The sequence below is a fragment of the Sciurus vulgaris genome, assembly GCF_902686455.1.
Source record: "Sciurus vulgaris genome assembly, chromosome: 1".
Lineage (NCBI taxonomy): Eukaryota > Metazoa > Chordata > Mammalia > Rodentia > Sciuridae > Sciurus > Sciurus vulgaris.
This window is the reverse complement of record NC_136461.1, coordinates 33,236,719-33,255,089: the sequence shown is the minus strand read 5'-3', so window position 1 is coordinate 33,255,089 and position 18,371 is coordinate 33,236,719. Positions and strand designations below refer to the sequence as shown.

At 52.9% G+C, this 18,371-nt stretch overlaps 1 protein-coding gene across 3 annotated transcripts in view; it reads right to left on the bottom strand.

The window, feature by feature from the left end:
* Nucleotides 1-1,541: 1,541 nt before the first annotated feature.
* Nucleotides 1,542-18,371, bottom strand: part of PTPRF (protein tyrosine phosphatase receptor type F) — an 84,489-nt gene continuing 67,659 nt past the window's right edge. For 2 of the 3 annotated variants that reach the window (XM_079117504.1, XM_079117505.1), the window contains 15 exons: nt 17,636-17,857; nt 17,133-17,287; nt 14,347-14,462; nt 10,555-10,652; nt 7,482-7,605; nt 7,140-7,315; nt 6,089-6,208; nt 5,678-5,832; nt 5,313-5,598; nt 5,044-5,222; nt 4,681-4,807; nt 4,307-4,432; nt 3,900-4,054; nt 3,661-3,796; nt 1,542-3,264 (listed from right to left, as the gene is read on the bottom strand). In XM_079117504.1, the coding sequence (XP_078973630.1) occupies nt 3,196-3,264; nt 3,661-3,796; nt 3,900-4,054; nt 4,307-4,432; nt 4,681-4,807; nt 5,044-5,222; nt 5,313-5,598; nt 5,678-5,832; nt 6,089-6,208; nt 7,140-7,315; nt 7,482-7,605; nt 10,555-10,652; nt 14,347-14,462; nt 17,133-17,287; nt 17,636-17,857 (2,244 nt within the window). In that variant the 3' untranslated portion in view covers nt 1,542-3,195. The remainder of the gene's footprint in view (nt 3,265-3,660; nt 3,797-3,899; nt 4,055-4,306; nt 4,433-4,680; nt 4,808-5,043; nt 5,223-5,312; nt 5,599-5,677; nt 5,833-6,088; nt 6,209-7,139; nt 7,316-7,481; nt 7,606-10,554; nt 10,653-14,346; nt 14,463-17,132; nt 17,288-17,635; nt 17,858-18,371) is intronic. The other variant, XM_079117506.1, reaches the window with a different exon arrangement.

Sequence of the window (18,371 nt, the reverse complement as noted above, 5' to 3'; positions counted from 1 at the left end):
GCTGGGTAAAGCACTCAACTATTGAACTTACAGTTTTATGTAGCAAACAATTATTCAAATTTAAAGAATCATACAATGATGGTGTCTTTTCTCTGAACGAATAAAAATATGCCAGGCACTGAACCAGGTACTGGGGACACCAAGAAAGGACCTGGTGTCTGGTCTCGGTCACTCACAGCCCCCAGGAGAGTTACTAATACAAGAATGTGAAGAAGGTCATCAAGATCTGCTCAGGATGTTAGAGAGGTACTTCACCTGCCTGGGACACTTGCATCCCTTTCAGTCAACTCAGTCCCCTTAGAGGCACACCCTGACTCCACCCAGCCTTTTTTTTTTTTTTTTAATAATGTTATTGTATTTTTTAGATCTTTATTTTCTTATGTGGTGTTGAGGATGGAACCCAGTACCTCACGCATGCTAGCCAAGCCCTCTACCACTGAGCCACAACCCCAGCCCCACCCAGCCCACTTTCTAGCTCAGTGTCTCACTACCTCAGTCATCTGTACTTCTTCCGTTTCGTGCTTGATCTCTTCCATGCTTCTGAGCCTTTGCACAGGTTGTTCCCTTTGCTGGGAATGTTTTACCCACCCTTTAAATCTAACCACTACTCACCCTGTGAAAGTCTGAATCCGGCTTATATCACTTTCTCCAGGAAGCCTTGCCCAGGGTTAGGTGCTGCTTCAGTACACTCACTTCTGTGATGGGCTGATGGACTCTGTCACGATGTTCTCTTATTAAGTGTTAGTTGGTGACTTAGGAATTTCTCTTCCTCACTTGTTCTGGGTTTCTATCCCTGAATCCCTATAAGTTCCATAATTCTACAGCCTGGAAAGACTTGTCTGATCACCAGAGGAGAGGCCACAGGGATCAATCAGTAGATATTGCCATGTATTTAGGGGTCACACGGCCATGCTGTTTTTGGTGTCCAGCATTTACACTGCAAAAATTAGTCCTCATTAACCCATTTCCATATGGTTATTATTATTATTATTATTCTGTATTAGGGATTGAACCCAGGGGTGCTTTAATATTGAGCTACATCCCCAGTACTATTTTTTAATTTTGAGATAGGGTCTCACTAAATAGCTGAGACTGATCTCAAACTTGCAATCCTTCTGCCTTAGCCTCCCCAGCTGCGGGGATTATAGGCATGTGCCACCACACCCAGCATGGGCACAGGCTTTTATGCCACAGGCCCATCCCACCCTTTAGGGGAGAAATAAAGGAAGGAGGTGATTGGAGAGGGGGATATGGCTTCTAGAAGGGGAAGCCCAGTACCCCCTGATACTGCAACCTGCAGCACACCACGGAGGAGGAGAGGTGAAGAGTGTGCTCCCAAACCCAGGGTGCTTCAGGCCTGGCTCTTGGTGGTTCCATCTTCAGAGCTGAAGTAGACAGTCATGACAGGAGCCAGCCCTGTCACAAATACTCAGGATAGCCTCACTGTCCTCTCAAGAACAGGCAATCTCCAGAACCCATGCTAGCTACTGATTCAAAGTCCAGATTCTTTGGATTCCAAAAGAGCTGAGACAGAAGCCCAGTTTGTAAGAAATCTGATTATTCAAATTTATTACCATCAAGAATTATGCAATGATGCTGTAGTTTTTCTTAACAAATAGAAAACAGACTGTGTACAACAGTGAACTCTACAGCACTAGCATCCACAAGGTAAAAATGAATGTTTCATCCAACATTACCAACCCTGGATTGTTGATCTTGACTTGGCCTAGCTAGACTTGGGGACCTCGGCATCATGTCCCTTGGCTAAAACAGCTATGCACCCTTCCCCGCCCCCACTTACCTATCTAGATAGTGCTGCCCAGAGGAAGAGGCCCTCTCCCTGCCCCTCAGCAAGCTGAGATAATAAGAGTGATTATAGTACCATTGATAGAAGTCCAGTAGTCTTGCCACATTGGTTTATGAGGGCATCTTGAAGGAGCGGAAAAGAGCGATTCCCAGGGGCTTTGAAAACAGCTGCAAACCAGGGAGGGAAATCATCTGGCCCCTGCTGAGGACAGACATGTGCTACCAGGCCCACTGGCCTGGACCTGAAGGGCCAGCCACGCCCCCCGCTTGGCCCTGAGGTGTGTGGGGCGTGACAAAGACCCTGACCTGTGCCATTTGCTTGGCCATGTGGCCAGACTCCACAGCCTACAAACACCAGCCCTACTGCAGTGCTGGGGGTAACAGCAGGCTCTGCAAGCCCCTGGGTAGCCTCGGATGCACGAAGTCACTTCCCTCTTGGGGGTCTGAGCAGAGACCAGGGGATGACTCTCTAGTTTTCTCTTCATTATTTCTTCTTTTTTTGTGTGTTTTTTCTTTTTTGTTTTGTTTTGTTTCTTTTTAACCTTTGCAAACACGATGGTGATGAGGAATGCCTTGCTAGGCTCCCTCAGACACGTCTGTGGTTGTGGGCTGTGAATGTTAAACACACACTGGAACAGACGACTGGGGATGTGTTTCCTATCGCCTCCCCGCCCACCACTGTCTGCGGGGCCTAAAAAAGACTTAAAGAAAAACAAAACAAAACCTAGGGGGGAATTAAAAAAACCAAAAAAAAAAAAAAAAAAAAAAAAAAACCCAACAAACTGTGTTTCCCTGCAACAGGATCTTGTCTGAAAGGCTGGAGGAGCAGCCGGACCTGCGCCACCTCCCAGGTCCACAGCCAAGCCTTATCAGGCTGGTGGCCCAGCTCCACACCAGGAAGGCAAGTTCTGTCCTTCAGCAGTATAAGTCATAGAAAAAAACAAAAAAGGGTCCAAAGCAAACTCAAAAAGGAAAACAAAATGAGCACCAAACCCCAAAATGGCCCATTCTGCAATTAAGGATTTGCAAAAGGAAAAATTAGAGGGAAGAGGTTAGGATCCCTCAGTCTACCCCACCTAATGTATAAAAAGGAGGCTTTGCCCCCATCCCCACCCCATGAGAAGCATGAGAAACGCGGAGCTGAACAGAGAGCTTGGGCCTGGTGGACAGAGCGCCTGCCTGCCTGCCATCCGCCCGCTAGCCCAGGGGTGTTCTGGGCTCTCTGAATTGGTGTGGCAATGTTCCTTAAACGCTGTGATCCCAGTGGACTGTGCTTTGCCGGCAACAGCATCCGTGCAGGAGGGCTGGACGATGGTCGGTATGGCTCAGAGGAGCTGAGTCCCCTCCGGAGCCCCCTTGTGGGGGCAGCAGAGGAGAGGGGAGCAGTAGTTACGTTGCATAGTGGTCAAAGCTGCCGAGGTACTCCAGGGCTGCACGGTAGCACAGCTGGTACTGGTCCTGCCAGGACAAGGGGGCTGGTTAGTGTAGGCAATGCCAACAGATACCGCAACCACATTGCTGAGGTCACTCACACTGCAGCCTGTGGGCAAAGGAATAAGCCTCTGCTGCCCAAAAGCAGGTGCTTCACCCTGAGAGCTGCCCCGGGCAATGCTCAGGGGCCTGAAAGAGCCTCTGAGGGCTATTCTCTCTCCCTTCCTCTCCCAGGCCCCTACATCTACCTGTCTTCCCCACCACCTCAATCATGTATATCTGCTTCTATACTGTGCCACGGGTCAGGGTTGGCCCTAACCCAGACACATACTACCAGTGCTCAGTTTGGAGCTACTGAACACAGCCTAGGGTTGCAGGGAGGGTTGTCAGGGAGACCTTGTCCCTGCACACTTGTCTACACACCTCTGTCTGCACCATTGCAGGACGCTGTGTTCGCAGGGTCTTCACAGTCTGGAACATGTCAACCACGCCCTCGTAGCGCATGCGTTCCAGAACGATGCTCAGAGTGATGAATACTCCCGTGCGGCCCACACCAGCACTACTCAGAGAAAAGCCGGGTCAGGAATCCTGCTCACCTCTGGCAGCCATCCTCCAGGCTTTCAGGACCACCCCCAGCACTGGCCTCAAGGGGACAGCCCCACCTGCAGTGTACGGTGATAGGACCGTCCTGCCCAAACTGCTCCTTGGTCTTGTGCACTTGCCCGATGAAGTCTATGAAGCCCTCTCCTGTCTTGGGCACACCCTGCTCTGGCCAGTCCGTGAACTGGAACTGCCGGATTGTCCTCGACTGCCCATCCTGGGGAAGGTGGGCAAGGTACTGGGTTCAAGTTTGTGCCTTAGGCTACAGTCCCTCCGGACCAGGCTGGGGGAGTACAATAACACAGGCATGCACCCTTGTGAAGTCACTACCCATGAGGCCACCCAGGGAGATAGGCTCACACCCCAAAACCTGAACACTCTTCTCACGTTCCCATAGTTAGAGTTAAGGTACCGTGTGGGCAGTGTGGTGCTTGAGTGTGAACAGATACTCTTTCCAGCCAACACTCACCCGGGCATCTGTGACTTTGAACTCACGCAGGATGTACTGGGGCATGTTGTACTCAGCCATCGGGTCGACGACAAAGTACTGGTAGCGAGCAGAGCGCTCTGCTGGCCAGTACTGGTGGCACTTCTCCTGTGGACACAGGGTCCAGCCCCCATGATCAGGTGGGGAGGAAGGAGGAAGGGAGAATGAGGTTTCAGAGGATTCTGGGACAGGATGCCTCAGGTGGTGAAAGGGTAGGGTCTGAGGCTAATGCTGATGGAAGCTTGGGTATGAAAATCTCCCTGTTACATGGAAAGTAACAAAAGGGCTGTCTCTCCCAGGGGTGGCTGGGGTCCTCCCAGGTGTGAGAAGGACCTTAGGGGAAGGGGTGGGCTCACCCTGCCCATCTCCCGAAGTTTGGTCAGCATGACGATGATGGTGGAATTGTGCTCCCAAAGCATGCGCCAGAAGTCCTCGGTGCTCTCTGCCAGAGGCCCCTGTGTAGCTATGTAGGCCTTCTGCTGTCTGGATGGACATAACACTGGACATGCTGGAGGTGCTGCTGCCCCCAATCTCCCCTGAGATTGCCTGGTCCCTTAGAGCCCTGCTCCGAGCACCCCTCCTCCAAGGAAGCCCTCCCTGGTCTACTCAGCCCACTCGAGTCTTTTGGGTTGGCCCTACCATGTTTCCCCTCACCCTCACCAGCCAGGCGCAGGCCTGGGCACTGTGGCACATGGTGGGGCAGGGACAAGCCTGCTAACCTATAGCCATCCAAGAAGCTGGCATTGATATAGTCGGAGCCTTCCACGCCGCGGATGGGCTGCAGACACACCCGGGTCAGTTCATAGGGCATGATGTTCACCAGGCGGTTCTTGAACTTGTTGCAGGGCAGGTTGGCACTGATGAAGCGAGATGTGTGGGCCTTGGAGCTGGCCAGCAACTGTTGACAGCAAGGGTTTGGTCAGGCCTGGCTTCCATGGGGAGCCACAGAGGTCCCCCATGACCCAGGCCCGGCCCACTGGAACCCTACCTTGAATTCGAGCTCCATGGCAGTCACACTCTCCCCTGGAGGCACTTGGCCCAGCTTCTGGATATGGGCATAGAGGTTGCGGGCAGGTACCTCTGTGTGTCCACATGTGGCAGCCTCCAACAGCGCCTCATGGATGAACACATACTGGTCCTCTGTCTGCACCATGTAGTTTCTCTGCGATCTCATGCATGTCACATGACCATAGATGTCAACCGTCTTTTCATGCTTCATTCGTTCCAGCATGGCATCAATAACGATGAAACAGCCCGTACGGCCCACACCAGCACTGCAGAACATGGTCTCAGCTTGGGTCAGAGGTCCCCATCTCCCACCCCACTCCCTGTGGTTGCACCATACCCTCTCACCTGCAGTGTACCACCATGGGCCCTGCATCGAGCGGGTTGCAGGCTTTGACCCGTCTCAGGAAGGCCAGGATGGGAGTCGGGTATTCAGGAACCCCATGGTCTGGCCAGGCCATGAACTGAAACTGACGCAGCTCACGCTTCTCACTAGAGCCACTCTGGGGAGCAAAGTGAGGAGAGATGAGGTGATCAGGTGACCAGGAGTCTGCTGCCACACACTTAGGCCAGACCCACTACTCGTGGATGGACTCAGAAGCCACTCAAGGTACCCTGAAGAAGTTGAGGAAGTTCTCATATCACCCCACTTGCCCCGCTAGCCCCTGACCCTCTAATACCTATGCTTGCTCCCCAACTCTAATCTGCCACACTCAGGCCTCTGTCTTTATAAGGACAAGTACCAGGGCAGAGCCATACCTTGTGGAGTGCAAAGGTGCGCACAGTATATGTGGCCAGCTCCACAGTGTCCAGCAGGGTCACCTGAATGAGGCCATAAGTCTCAGTGCCACGAGCTGGCCAGTACTGATCACACTTTACCTGCAGAGGGAAATACAGAACAGGGAGCAGGGCACAGGTGATGTTGGAGAGTGCTCAAAGGCCCAGGCAGGCAGAAGCAGAGTGCAAGGCCTGGCCTATCTGGTTAAGACCCTCCCAGCCCTGAACTCTCAAGTCCATTGTCCTGCTGGGCAGTGGCACGTGCCTGTAATCCCAGTGCCATGGGAGGCTGAGACAGGAGGATTGCAAGTTCGAGAACAGTCTTAGCAAATTAGTGAGACCTTGTCTCAAAATAAATAAAGGCTTAGGATATAGCTCAGTGGTAAAGTGCCCCTGGGTTTAATCCCTAGTACACACACACACACACACACACACACACACACACAAACACAAATCATTTCTACTCTCCCTCATCAAGACTCATCATGCTATGTCACCACCCCTGCCCTCACTGGTGGAATGAGGGCCATAATTGAAAATTATTTATTCAAGACCAGATCGCACCAGGCACATTTTCTGCCAAATTTACCCATAATGTTTATGCCCCATTTTCAAGCTCTGTAAATTTTATGTTCCAGTCAATGCTTTGCAGTGCAAAAGCAGATAACAGCAGCTCTTTCCACTAATTAACTGAGGAGATGTGTTAATGCCCCAGGAACACTCCAGCATCTGGGGAACATGTGAACACCCTGGGAACAAGCCAGCAACTGGGGAACATATTAGCATTCCAGAAAATGACAGCATTTGGTGAAACACATTACAACATCCTAGGAACCCACGAGCATCTGGGGAACATGCTACATCCCAGGAACACCCGAGCACCTGGGGAATCTAACAGCACTCCAGGAAAGCAATAGTGCTGGGGAATACCTTGAGAAACTTCTACCCACCGGACAGAATAAGGTGTCCGATGTCACCTGGTGGCTGAGTTATTTCCTGCCCACCTTCTATCAGGGCCCTCAGTCCCTCTCACCCTGGACTTTTCCTCCAGCCGTGTCATCATGACCACGGTGGCTGTGCGCTGCTCCCACACCATCCGCCAGAAATCTCCCATGGTCTCGGGCAGTGGGCCCTGTGTGGCGATGTAGGCATTCTGCTTGCGATAACCATCGATGTAATTGGCATTGATGTAGTCACTCCCTGGGACGCCTACAGACAGAAGGGAATGCCAGGGAGCACTAACCCAGTGTCCCCAGCTCAGCCCACCATACCTCAGTGCACCCAAGGCTTAGGAATGTCCTCCGTAGCATGAGTCAGCCCAGACAGCGAGGGGGAGGCAAACAGGGGCTGGGAGGGGGCTCTGCCCTTGGCTCACCGTCAATGGAGGTAAGGATGACTCGAGAGTGGTCATAGGCAATGACATTTGCGTAGCGGTTTTTGGGCTTATTCACCTCCAGGTTGGAATTCTCCCATGTGAACTGCTGTCCTGGATCAATGGACTGCCAGGAAAAAGCAGGGGTGAGTTGAGGGAGGCCTACCCCCACTGGGAGACCCTGCCTTCCATGCTGTGCTGCACTGGCCCTCTACCAGCAGTGCTGTTGAAGCTGAGCAACACCCCGGGCCACAGAGCCATGAAGCTTCCAAAACTCAGTAAAGGGTGCACTGTGGAGTCCTTTGACCATGGCACCAGATCGCTCTGTTTGGCAGAATGCTCTGGGGTGGCCAGGGGAGAGGGCTGTGCATCGGACAAATGAAATGGGCATGGACATCAGATGGAACCATCGGTAGCGTCCTTGGACAGGCTGAAAACTGTTGAAGGCTCTGGACACTGTGCACCACCTTGCCTAGCCTCTTCTATCTCTGCCTGTTTCTTCTCCATCCGCTCCCCTGCACCTGCCCGTTCTGCAGATGGGACACTGTTTCCTCCAGTGACTCTCCCAGGCCCTCTCCTCGCTCTACCACCTTTCCTGAGTGACCTCTGCTGCTGGCAGAATTCTTGCACTGGTACATCTTGGAGCTGTCTGTGACCCCAGCTGCGGCTCAGGAGCTCTCTTCTGAGTACCTGGCAGCCTCCTTGGACAAGGAACTCACTGGACCTTCAGTCTCATGTCAAAGCCACATTCATTAGCTTCCCCTCCAAACCTGCTCTGCTGCAGGGACTCCATCTCAGTGGATGGCATCAGCCATCCATGACCCAGAAGCCCAGGCCAGCACCTGCCAAGTCCACCTCAAAACCTCCTCACGACCTCTCCCACTGGCCAAAAATCTGGTGCTCCTCCCCTCCTCAGCTCTCCAACTGTTGCCACTGCCCTCTCTCTTCCTCCATTCTGACCCACTCTGTCCTACTGCTTTAATGACCCTTCAGACGTTTCAAAAATGCAGATTTGAATATCAATTTCCTGCTTAAAAGATTCCATGCTCTTCGTTGCCTCAGCAGTAATGGTAATGGCTAAGTATCAATGGGGCTTAGGGTGTGCCTGGCACTGTTGTGAGCACTCTGTATTTTCCCATCTAATTCTATATGAGATAGTTCTGTCATGATCCTCATTTTACAGATGGATACATTCCAAAGTATTCTGAATTGCATGCAGCATCTTTCATATTTTGGCCCCAGCCTTGTTACACTCCAGGGGACAGTGTCAGTGCTTCTAGGAAACCCCCAAGCACAGCCCAACCCTCAGGCTGCTTTAGTGCTGTCAGTCTCCCTTCTCTATGCATATTGGTCATATTTAATACCAGGACACATGGACACAGTTACACATTCAATGCTGATTATCTGCTGGTATATTTCCCCACTGACTGGCTATGGAGGGCATTTAGCTCCATGTGCTGAGCACAGGGAGTGGCACATGGTTTAGTGCTTGCCGATGTGTGATGAATGACTAACAGAATGTTAAGGATGACAGAGCTCTGGGATCCTGGCTGAGGGGGAGTCATCAGCAGTTTTGAGTGGCCAGAGTAGCCTTCTGGGTAGAAGAGGGTCTTATAAGGATAACTCAAGAGTAGAAGGACAGAAACAGGCAGGAGGGGGCAGGGGGACTGCTGTGAGCAGAGATCCTATGCACCTAGACAGTGAGGCACAGCCTCACCAGAAGGAAGGGCAGGGATGGGACACAGCACAGCTGAGTACGGGTGGAAGACCATTCCTGGCTCCATAAAGAGCTGAGGGCCCAACTTAAAAGCTTTGTTACCTGCAGTGAGGCCACATATAAACAGGTAGAGGCAGCATGGTTGCTTTGCAGAAGTGCTCATTCATCTGCCTGCCAAGCTCAATTTTCTCTTTGGAAACCTGACCCAACACCCTTGAAATCTGTCTGACCCATGGTCCTTGGAAGTGCAACCTTGGTACCCTTGTTCGGTCCCAAAACACACCTGAGAGTGGACATCTGACTAAAAGGAGAGCAAACTCTCAGGTTAGGCTGAACCAACTCATCCATCACTTATCTGTCAACAATGTTTTGAGGTCTGTGCCAGGTGCTGGAAAGGAACGATACACAAGACAGAAAAGATATCTTTGTGTGCTTACTAGAGAAGGGGGGCCTCTCCTTCATGAACCCCTTCTTTAACAAAGTCCCTCCCAGGCTGGGCGGCCTAGGAACATTCGGAGTCCTCTCCGGCCACCAGCTGGGAGTTGGGTAGAAGCCTTCAGACCCTGAAATCCGAGTCCCCAGCAGGTCAGAGTGAAGTGAGCACATGGAGGAGCCCCTAGCTCCTCATCTGTGAGCTGTACACTCTGAGTGCACATGTGAGCACAGGTGGGCGGAAGCTGATGAGACAGAAGCTGGGCTTCCACCACACCGGCCTGGGGACAGCCCTCCTAACCCTCATGGGTGCAGTCACAATGGCTCAGCCACACTGCTGTCCCAGGCATCGAGTGTGTGGATGGAGTGGTCACGCAGTGCAGACACAGGCTGTCAGGTAGGCCTGGGTTGGAATTCTAGCTCCACTACTTATCAGCTGTTTGACCATGGGCAAGTCACTTGCCTTCTCTGAGCCCCGCTTCCTCACCTGAAAGATAGGACAGTAATAGTACCATCTCAGAAGGCTGAGGGGAGTGAGATGATGATGCCTAGTACTCAGACGATGCTGGCCTGCAGTAAGCTCTTGATAAAGGCTAGCTATTGTGGCTATTACTACTGATCTGATTATCACACATGATCTGGGTCTGTACCCTGTGTCTGCCTCTGTTAGCATCTGGACACGTTTCTGAGCACCCAGCATAGCCTTCTGAAGCCTCTCCTGGGGGACCATCAGAGGTCCTGGGCAGGGCCTTGGTTAGACTCAGCACCTGAGAAGGCCAGTTTCCCAGCTGAAACTTGATGCCGCCATCCCTCTCTGTGCACCAGGAAAACCTAGTGCCCCAGCCACTGCTTTGATCTGGGACAAGACAGGAGTTGCTATGGGCTAGGCCCCAGGCCAGCCACATGGGACAGGGGAGGCTGTCTCACCTCATACTCCTGGGAGAACTTGAGGCCATCATTGGCTTTGAGGCGCTCAATGTTGTCCGCCAGATCGGTGATGGGGATGGGAGGGTGGTCTCGCATACCTGGGGAGGCAGGGCACACACAGGCAGAGTTAATGTGAGGCTTGAGCAAGGTGGTGGAAACAGCCCCGATGCATGTATGTGCACACATGAACACGTGGGACCATGGAGCACTTGGCACTGGTGGCATGGAGACGGCAGCACATGCGGCAACAGGGATGGCGGAGCACACAGTGGCTGGAGGATAGAGAGGACAGAGAGGGAAGTGTGTGTGCTGTGAGCGTGTGGAAGCATGTCAGGTGACACTGTGCTGAGTGGGGGCACCAGAGCTCTGCCTGGCAGGTCTGCTCAAGAGGAATGGGAGGCTTCCTCCCTCCCAGGCTCATACTAGAAGCCCAGGTCGGCAGCAGCTGACAGGTGGAAGCTGGGGTCCCACCACACGTGCCTGGGGACAGCCCTCCTGCCCCTCACTGGCGTTGGTCACTATAGGAGATTGGGTGATGCTGTTGTCCCAGACACAGAGTGTGTGGATGGAGTGGGCATGAAGTACAGACAATGGCAGAGTGACACAGAGGGAGCACACAGAGAGAAACAGAGATGAGGAGGAAGATGTAGCGAGAGAGAGATGAGGATTCAGGAGGGAGAGGTACCCTGAGAGGTATCAGACTGAGACAGAGGAGGCAGGGGCAAGAGACCAGGCTGGGCCAGCAGGAGAGAAGAGAGAACTGGAGGACACAAGGTGGGCAGAGAGGAAGGGAGCGAAGGAGAGAGATGAGAAGACATCAGGAGGGGAGAACAGAGGAAAGGAGAGAGATGAACAAGGAAGGTAGGAGGGACGGGGTGAGAAAAGTAGAGGAATGGAAACAGACACCAAAGCCAAAGTTTCCCCAAACATGGGAACTTTGAAAACTAACTTGAGATATTCGGGCAACTGGGGGCACTGGAACCTGCAGAGAAAACAAACCAAAAAAAACAAAACAAAACAAAACAAACACAATGGGGCGAGAGAAGAGAGCCCGTTAACCTTTTCTGGTCACATGGCTATGAGCTCAGACACAGTGTGGGTGCGGGGCAGGAAGGTCAGGGCAGTGAGGAGCAGGGGGCTATGGGATAAAACCCACCACAGGCCCCTGGTCTCCCAGTAACGCAGACAGATGTCCCACCTCCGGAAATGAGTGCTCCCAAACCCCACGGGCCTGGGTGGCCTTTCAGGGCTCTTTTTATGACCAACTATTAAGTCCAAACCAACCCGTATTCCTTCTGGTATCAAAATTTGGCCTTTGGGGTTGGGGGTATATCTCAATGGTAGAGGCCCTATGTTCAATTCCAGCACTGCAAAAAAAGAAGAAGAAAAAAGGCCTTCGCTCTTTTCAGATGATTTTCGTATTAGAAATGAGAAATCCCTTTCCGAACCCGCCACCCTCTCCTCTCTTCCTGAGTGTCTGCCCATGCAGCGGTCTCTGAAAGGACTTTCTCTGCTTTCCCCTCACTTCTCCTCAACCTGCAGAAACATTTCTGCCCCAACGCTGGAGTGCCACCCTCCCTCCAATGCCCTACCTGCCAAGGCAATGGTCCTCCCTCTTGAGTCTCCCACTGTGCTAAATCAATCGCTTGGTCCTTCCCTCCCATTCACAGCTCTCTGTGGTACTTGAGGGATACCTGCTCCTCCTGTCACCTCTGTCCTCCTCCTGGCCACTCTTCAACAATCCTCCCTTGACACTATGCCACCCTCCCTCTCTGGGCTCCTTCTCCTTCCTGCCTGCTCACTGGAGAGCTCTCCCTTCTGGGCTTTGACTGCTTCATGCTCCTCAGCACCTGCCACACTGAGGCCAGAGCAGAGGTCCGGACACCACACACCACAGTCCTCAGTCGGCAGCCACAGAGCCATCCTGTATCCCCCTGTGCACTCAAGCCTGAGCCCTGCTGCCCTCGCCTCCTTCCCTCCATCCACACGGCTGCCTTCTACCTGCTCAGCAGCCTAGTCTCCCTGCTCCAGATTCTCCCCCTTCAAACCCCTCTCCACACAGCAGCCACAGTGCTGTTTCTATAGCACAATTCTGACCCTGCTGAAAACCTTTAAAGCTTCCCTGGGACCTTCAGGTTGAGGTTCAAGCTCCTCAGGCTGCTGTCCAAGGCCCTCTGTGAGGGGACCTCTGGACTGACCTTCCAGTCACCTGTTGGTCACTAATCCCCAACTCTAATATTGAAGAAACACTCAAGTAGCTCGTGTGTACAAGTTCTCCACTGGAAGGAGTTCCTCCCACCCTTTCTCCTGAACAATGCCCTTGGTTTGACACCCCTTGCCAAGTAAGCCTCTGCCCTGCAGTCCTACTGTCCCAGTGCTTGGATTTCTCATAAATCCAATCATGCTGGCCTGCTAGGGTTGCCTGGCTTGCCCGATCTCAGAACACATGTCCTTAGAACTCCAGTCACCATGTTGTGAGGAAGCCCAGGTCACATGAAGAGGCCTTGCCTGATGTCCAGCTGACAGTCCCAGCTAGGCTCACAGCTGATTTGTCAACACCAGACACCTCAGTGAACCATCTTTACAATCCAGCAGTTGGCAAACTTTTCCCAGAAAAGGCCGGACACCAAATATTTTAGGTTTTGCATCCAGTGTCTACTACATCTACTGAAGTCTGCCTTACCAAATACAAATAGGCCCAGAAATAAATGGGTGTGACTGCATTCCAGGAGAACTTTATTTACAGGACCAGGTAGTGGACCGTATTTGGCCACAGGCCATAGTTTGCCAACCCCTGCTTTAAATGATTCCAGCTCCCAGCCTTTGAGTCTTCCAGCTAAGGGCCCAAACATTCTGGAATAGAGACACTGCTCCTGCTGTGCCCTGTCTGAATTCCTGACTCACAGAAACTGTGAGAGATAATACATAATTATTGTTGTTTTAAGCCACTAAGTTCTGGGTTAATTTGATAAGCAGTAATAACTGGCTCATATATACACAAACCCTCTATGTGTGCATTAGTTCACTCATTTGTTCTGTTGTCGTGTGCTCATTTCACAGACATTCAACAAGAACCCGCTGCAGGCTGAATGCAAGGATGGGGGATGAACAAGACACGGTTTCTGGTGCTGTAGAACTCAAGGATCGTGGCTGAGCAAATTCCAGTCCTCTGTGAGAGGAGTCACGACAGAAGCACAGGAGAGCCCCAGCCCTGAGTGGGACCCCCTCCCCAGAGGTGAGGTCTGTGCTATGTGGCTCAGAGAAAAAGGAGTGACATTTCAGGTAGAAGAAACAGCCAGATAGCATGAGAGTGGGTGGGGAGGAAGGACGGGCACTGAGCTTTGAGCTGCTGTCCCTATACTTGCAGAGTAGATCTGGAAGTCGGCCTGTAGGAAGGGTCAGGTATGACACACCTCATCTCCCTTCACGTTTCTCGAGGGGCATTTCTCACTGCTAACATGCCCCTCTTTGTGTGGAGGGCCAGAGGATGGGTATAGAGACTGGGCACCCTACACCTGGGATGTGGGCTCTAGGGAGCTCCTTATGGCCCACATTCAGAGGCCTGACTGAAGACATGCTGGGACTGATGAGCAGTTTTGCTGCCCCAAGCACCTGTCCTGATGTTGGACATGAGACTCTTCTGTCACTTCAATCCAAAGAGAAGAACATAAAGGAAGAAAGGCAGAAAGAAATAGGGGCATGTGACTGGGGTCCTACAGTGACCTGGGGAACAGAGCCTGCAGGCTGCTTAATCTAGGTGGACAGGCAAGCAGGCTGGGGAAGCTGCCCTACCTGGGGTCTGGTAGTTGAGCCTTCGCATCTCCACAGGATCAGAGGAGTGGGCCAGGAGAGAGTCCTTCAGCCCAATGGATTGCTCATCCTTTGATGATGGGGAGTGGGTCCTTTTCCTAAAAAGGCAGAGGGAGGTTGATGAGAACTCAAGGTGCAGGCCAAGGCCAGCCGGCTGCCACAGAGCCCCATATTCACGGCTCTACCCACCCCCACTGCCCCACCTCATACTGGGGTTCTCTGAGCATGGAGGAACCAAGGGCAGAGCAGCCTCACATGAAAGAACACAGAGTGGGGACCGGGTAGGGAGACAGCAGGAGTGTGGAGTGGACAGAGGGGGCAGTGCAGCACGGGAGGAAAGGGTCGCAGAGGCTGCTGGCTCCTTTGGACAGAAGGCAGGTCACTGCTGGGCAGTGGCTGCTATCCCCAAGACTACCACAGCTGAGGCAGCAGAAACCACCAGGAAGAAACATGCAAATGACACGTAAAATACACAAACATCACAGGGGACTGGGCCCCAGCTATCTGGCTCTCCAGGTATCAGGGTAAATGCCCAGAGCAGCAGGGGAGGGACGGGAAAGGTGTCAAACTAGCCAGGTAAAAAGTCCTGTCCCACTGGCTTCCATTTTCCCATCCACAAAGACAGGGACAGACTATAGGATCCAGCTGCTGAGAAACACCCAGGGGCCACTTGCAGTCTGCCCGCGTGTGTTGGGGGAGCTGCCGAGTGTGCTGGAGTGCGTGTACGTGAGGACACCATTCCCTGCTGCTCTGCACAGTGGAGCAAGACGGTCTCTTGCAGCACTGAGATAACTTCTCTGAGAACTGGGAGCCCGGGGAAGGTTCTGGTGAGCTCTGAGTACTCAGGGGAAGCAATGAAGCTGCATCGTGCATGTGCCCTGCGGGGAGGAGCACCCTCTGTGGAAGGTATAGAGTCGAATGGGCAAGAGAGCAACAAGGTCTGCCACTCATGCCAATGAGGATTCATTCTGAACCGGAGAGACTGCGGTGTGGACTAGACAGCTTGCTGCTTAAAGCAACAGGTCAAGAGACTTCTGGTCAGAACACCGTCCCTCCCTGCTGGCCTGACATGTACGCAAGGATAAGAAGTTGAGGGGGAGGCGTGTGAAGAGAGAAGGAACAACTCCTACCTTTCTTGTTTACTAGGTCCCGAAAGACAGGCAAGGACAGAAGAAAGGAACGGTCATTGTTTCTGCCAAGCACTCAGCCCTTACACGACAGGGGGTACTGTGGGATCCTTATCCCCTCATAGGGAGGAGCTCTTGTCTGCACAGACACCACGATCCAAATGGGAGTGTGGAGGAGTGGGTACAGGAGGCACTCCTCAGGGCCCACCCATAGGTGTGAATGCTCCAGGAAGGAGCACTGGTCCAGGCAGGGGCAGGGGAGAGATGGGGCAGGAGACAGGCACTCCTCCATGAGATGCACCAGACACACGGACTAGCACACAGTCATCTACCAGATGACATGCTTGTGTGCTCTGCCCTGGGCCGAGGGTTGGAGGCTCAGCACGCTGTACTGTGGGCCCAGCATGTGTCCAATGGAGTGTTGTGGGGCAGTCATGTGATGCATGACTGCATGGGGAAAGGAATGGGTGCCAGAGGCCTCCTGGGTGCTAGCACCTAGAAGTGAGTCTGGAAGGATGAGGAGGCAGGAGGGTGCAGAAGGGAGAGGCTCCACTGGCCTGGGAAGTGCTTTAGTTAGGTGTGCTGATATCAAGGGTGGGGGCAGGGACCAGATTAGTCAGTTGAATAACTATTAGACTGAAGAGGTTTGGCTTTATCTTGGAAGTCGTCAATTTTTTTTTTTTTTTTTTTGGGGCAGGGGCAGTGTACTGGGGATTGAATTCAGGGGGGCACTTGACCACTGAGCCACATCCCCAGCCCTATTTTGTATTTTATTTATTTAGAGACAGGGTCTCACGGAGTTGCTTAGTGCCTTACTTTTGCTGAGGCTAGATTTGAACTATTGATCCTCCTGCCTCAGCCTCCCAAGCTGTTGGGATTACAGGCATGCACCACAGCACCTGACCACCAAAGGGTTTTAAACTGAGAGTGACAACATTAATTCTCCATGAGTATAGCTCAGTGGTAGAGTGACTGCCTCATATGTCTGAGGCCCTAGGTTCTATCCCCAGCATGACAAAAAAAATGTTAAGTTAAATCTCTGGAAAAACCTTGGAGACTTGGAAGTAGACAGAACGGCAAAACTTCAGGGGCAGGTGGCTACAACTACCCAAAACAGAAGACTGAGTGTTAAAGACAGAGGCTGAGACAGCTATGGATGTGGTGGGCACAGTGGGCCTTTAGTAAATGGGAATATCTGTGGTGATGTGGTCCTGCACCTTGGTCTGGACCTCTTTGGGCCTAAATAGGAGAGCATGACTAGGAAACCACGTAGGAACAGAGGCAGAAGGAAGTGCTAAAACTAGGGGACCAGGAAACCTTGGTATCTGGAAGCTGAAGAGGAGACAGACACACTCAAACCCACAGACAGAGACAGACAGACATGCCCGGGATGTACATAGAATAGCGCTCTTTGGAGCCTCAGGCCCTCTTCACACCCAGGCTGACAGGCACACAGGGGGCTTTCCACCAAACAGATGCACACACACACAGATGCTGCTGCCCGCTCTGGCTTCCCACTGTGCCCGGGGGCCAGAGGCCAGGCTGAGATGGCTGCACTTACTCCAAATGCACTGTACCCAGAAAGGGCCTGCGAGGTGAGGGGCAGGTGCTGTCCCTAGGGACCCTGAACACAGCACTCACCTCTTAAACAGGAGGATGGCGATGACAATGAGAATGATGAGGATGACTGCCAGGACAGGGCCCGTCACCCACAGCATCTCAGGCTCCTCCTGCTGCTGGGCTGGTGTCACTTGGACCACGATCTCATCCGAGTAGGGGCTGGAGGCATAGCGCTTCTGTGGCGCAGCAGAGGAACAGCACAGGCTGTGAGCTCAGTGAGACCCCCACCCTCTGCCCATCATACCTGCAGAGAAGGCACTGGGGCTGGGTTATACTGGGCTGGCCCAGGCCTGTTTCTCTAAACCCTAAGAGGCTGACCTGGGTCTGGCCAGCAGGACTGGGCTCCTGAGGTCAAATGAGGTCTGGCCTTCTGGATCTTGGGACCTAGTGTCCTGGCATACTTGGTACAGGTTTTAGGTCTCAGGGGCCATCCCAGACCTGGGGTCTCCTAGTGTTGGAGACTGGCCTACTCCTGGTCAGGTCTGGGGTCTTGGGTGCTGAGAGCCAAGTAGGCTCAGGCAGACCTGATCCACAGGTTCCTTCAGGGAGGCAAGCACGAAGCACTGGTAACTCAGGTCTGGAGACAGGGGTCGGTTGTAGAAGCCTCGGTAGCTCTTCTTGTCCCCCAGGGTAAAGGTCTCGGGGAGCACATCCACCTGAGCTGCCACATATGGCTTCAGCCGTTCTGTCTGTCGCCGCCGCCGCCGCCGCTGCTCCTCATTACCCTGCTCAATAGCCTCCAGAAGCTGGCAGAACAGAGCACAGAGTCACATGGGGTCTTGAAGCATGCTGTCCCAGGGGCCATGGTCTGGCCTGCCCACTGCAGGTACACATGCTGCCAGGTTCCACAATGCCACCCCTACCACCAACCCATAGAGGCCTTATGGGTCCTAACCAGAGAGAGAGTTTCCAAACCAGCTGTGAGGAGAGAACAGACTTCGTGTGTTCCGGGAGAACACAGGCTTAAGGCTCATTCCAGTCCCTTCATGGTCTCCATATCTGCAGGACTCTTCATCTCCACTGTTACCCACCCCAGGGGGTTCTCCCCAGACACTCCCCAGGCATTTTCCGTTAAGTTTTCCAGGAGTTCTCTGAGTACTCCCAGGGGGTTGCCCCTAGAGCCCCTTTCCCTAGGTAGGAGACAGGCTGCCAGCCAGAGCAGCCACAAGAGTGATTTTGATTGGGATGGGACCCGAGGGAGTCCACTAGGGTAACGCTCAGGATGAGGTGGCTAATGTCGAACTGTGGGGGATGTCATTA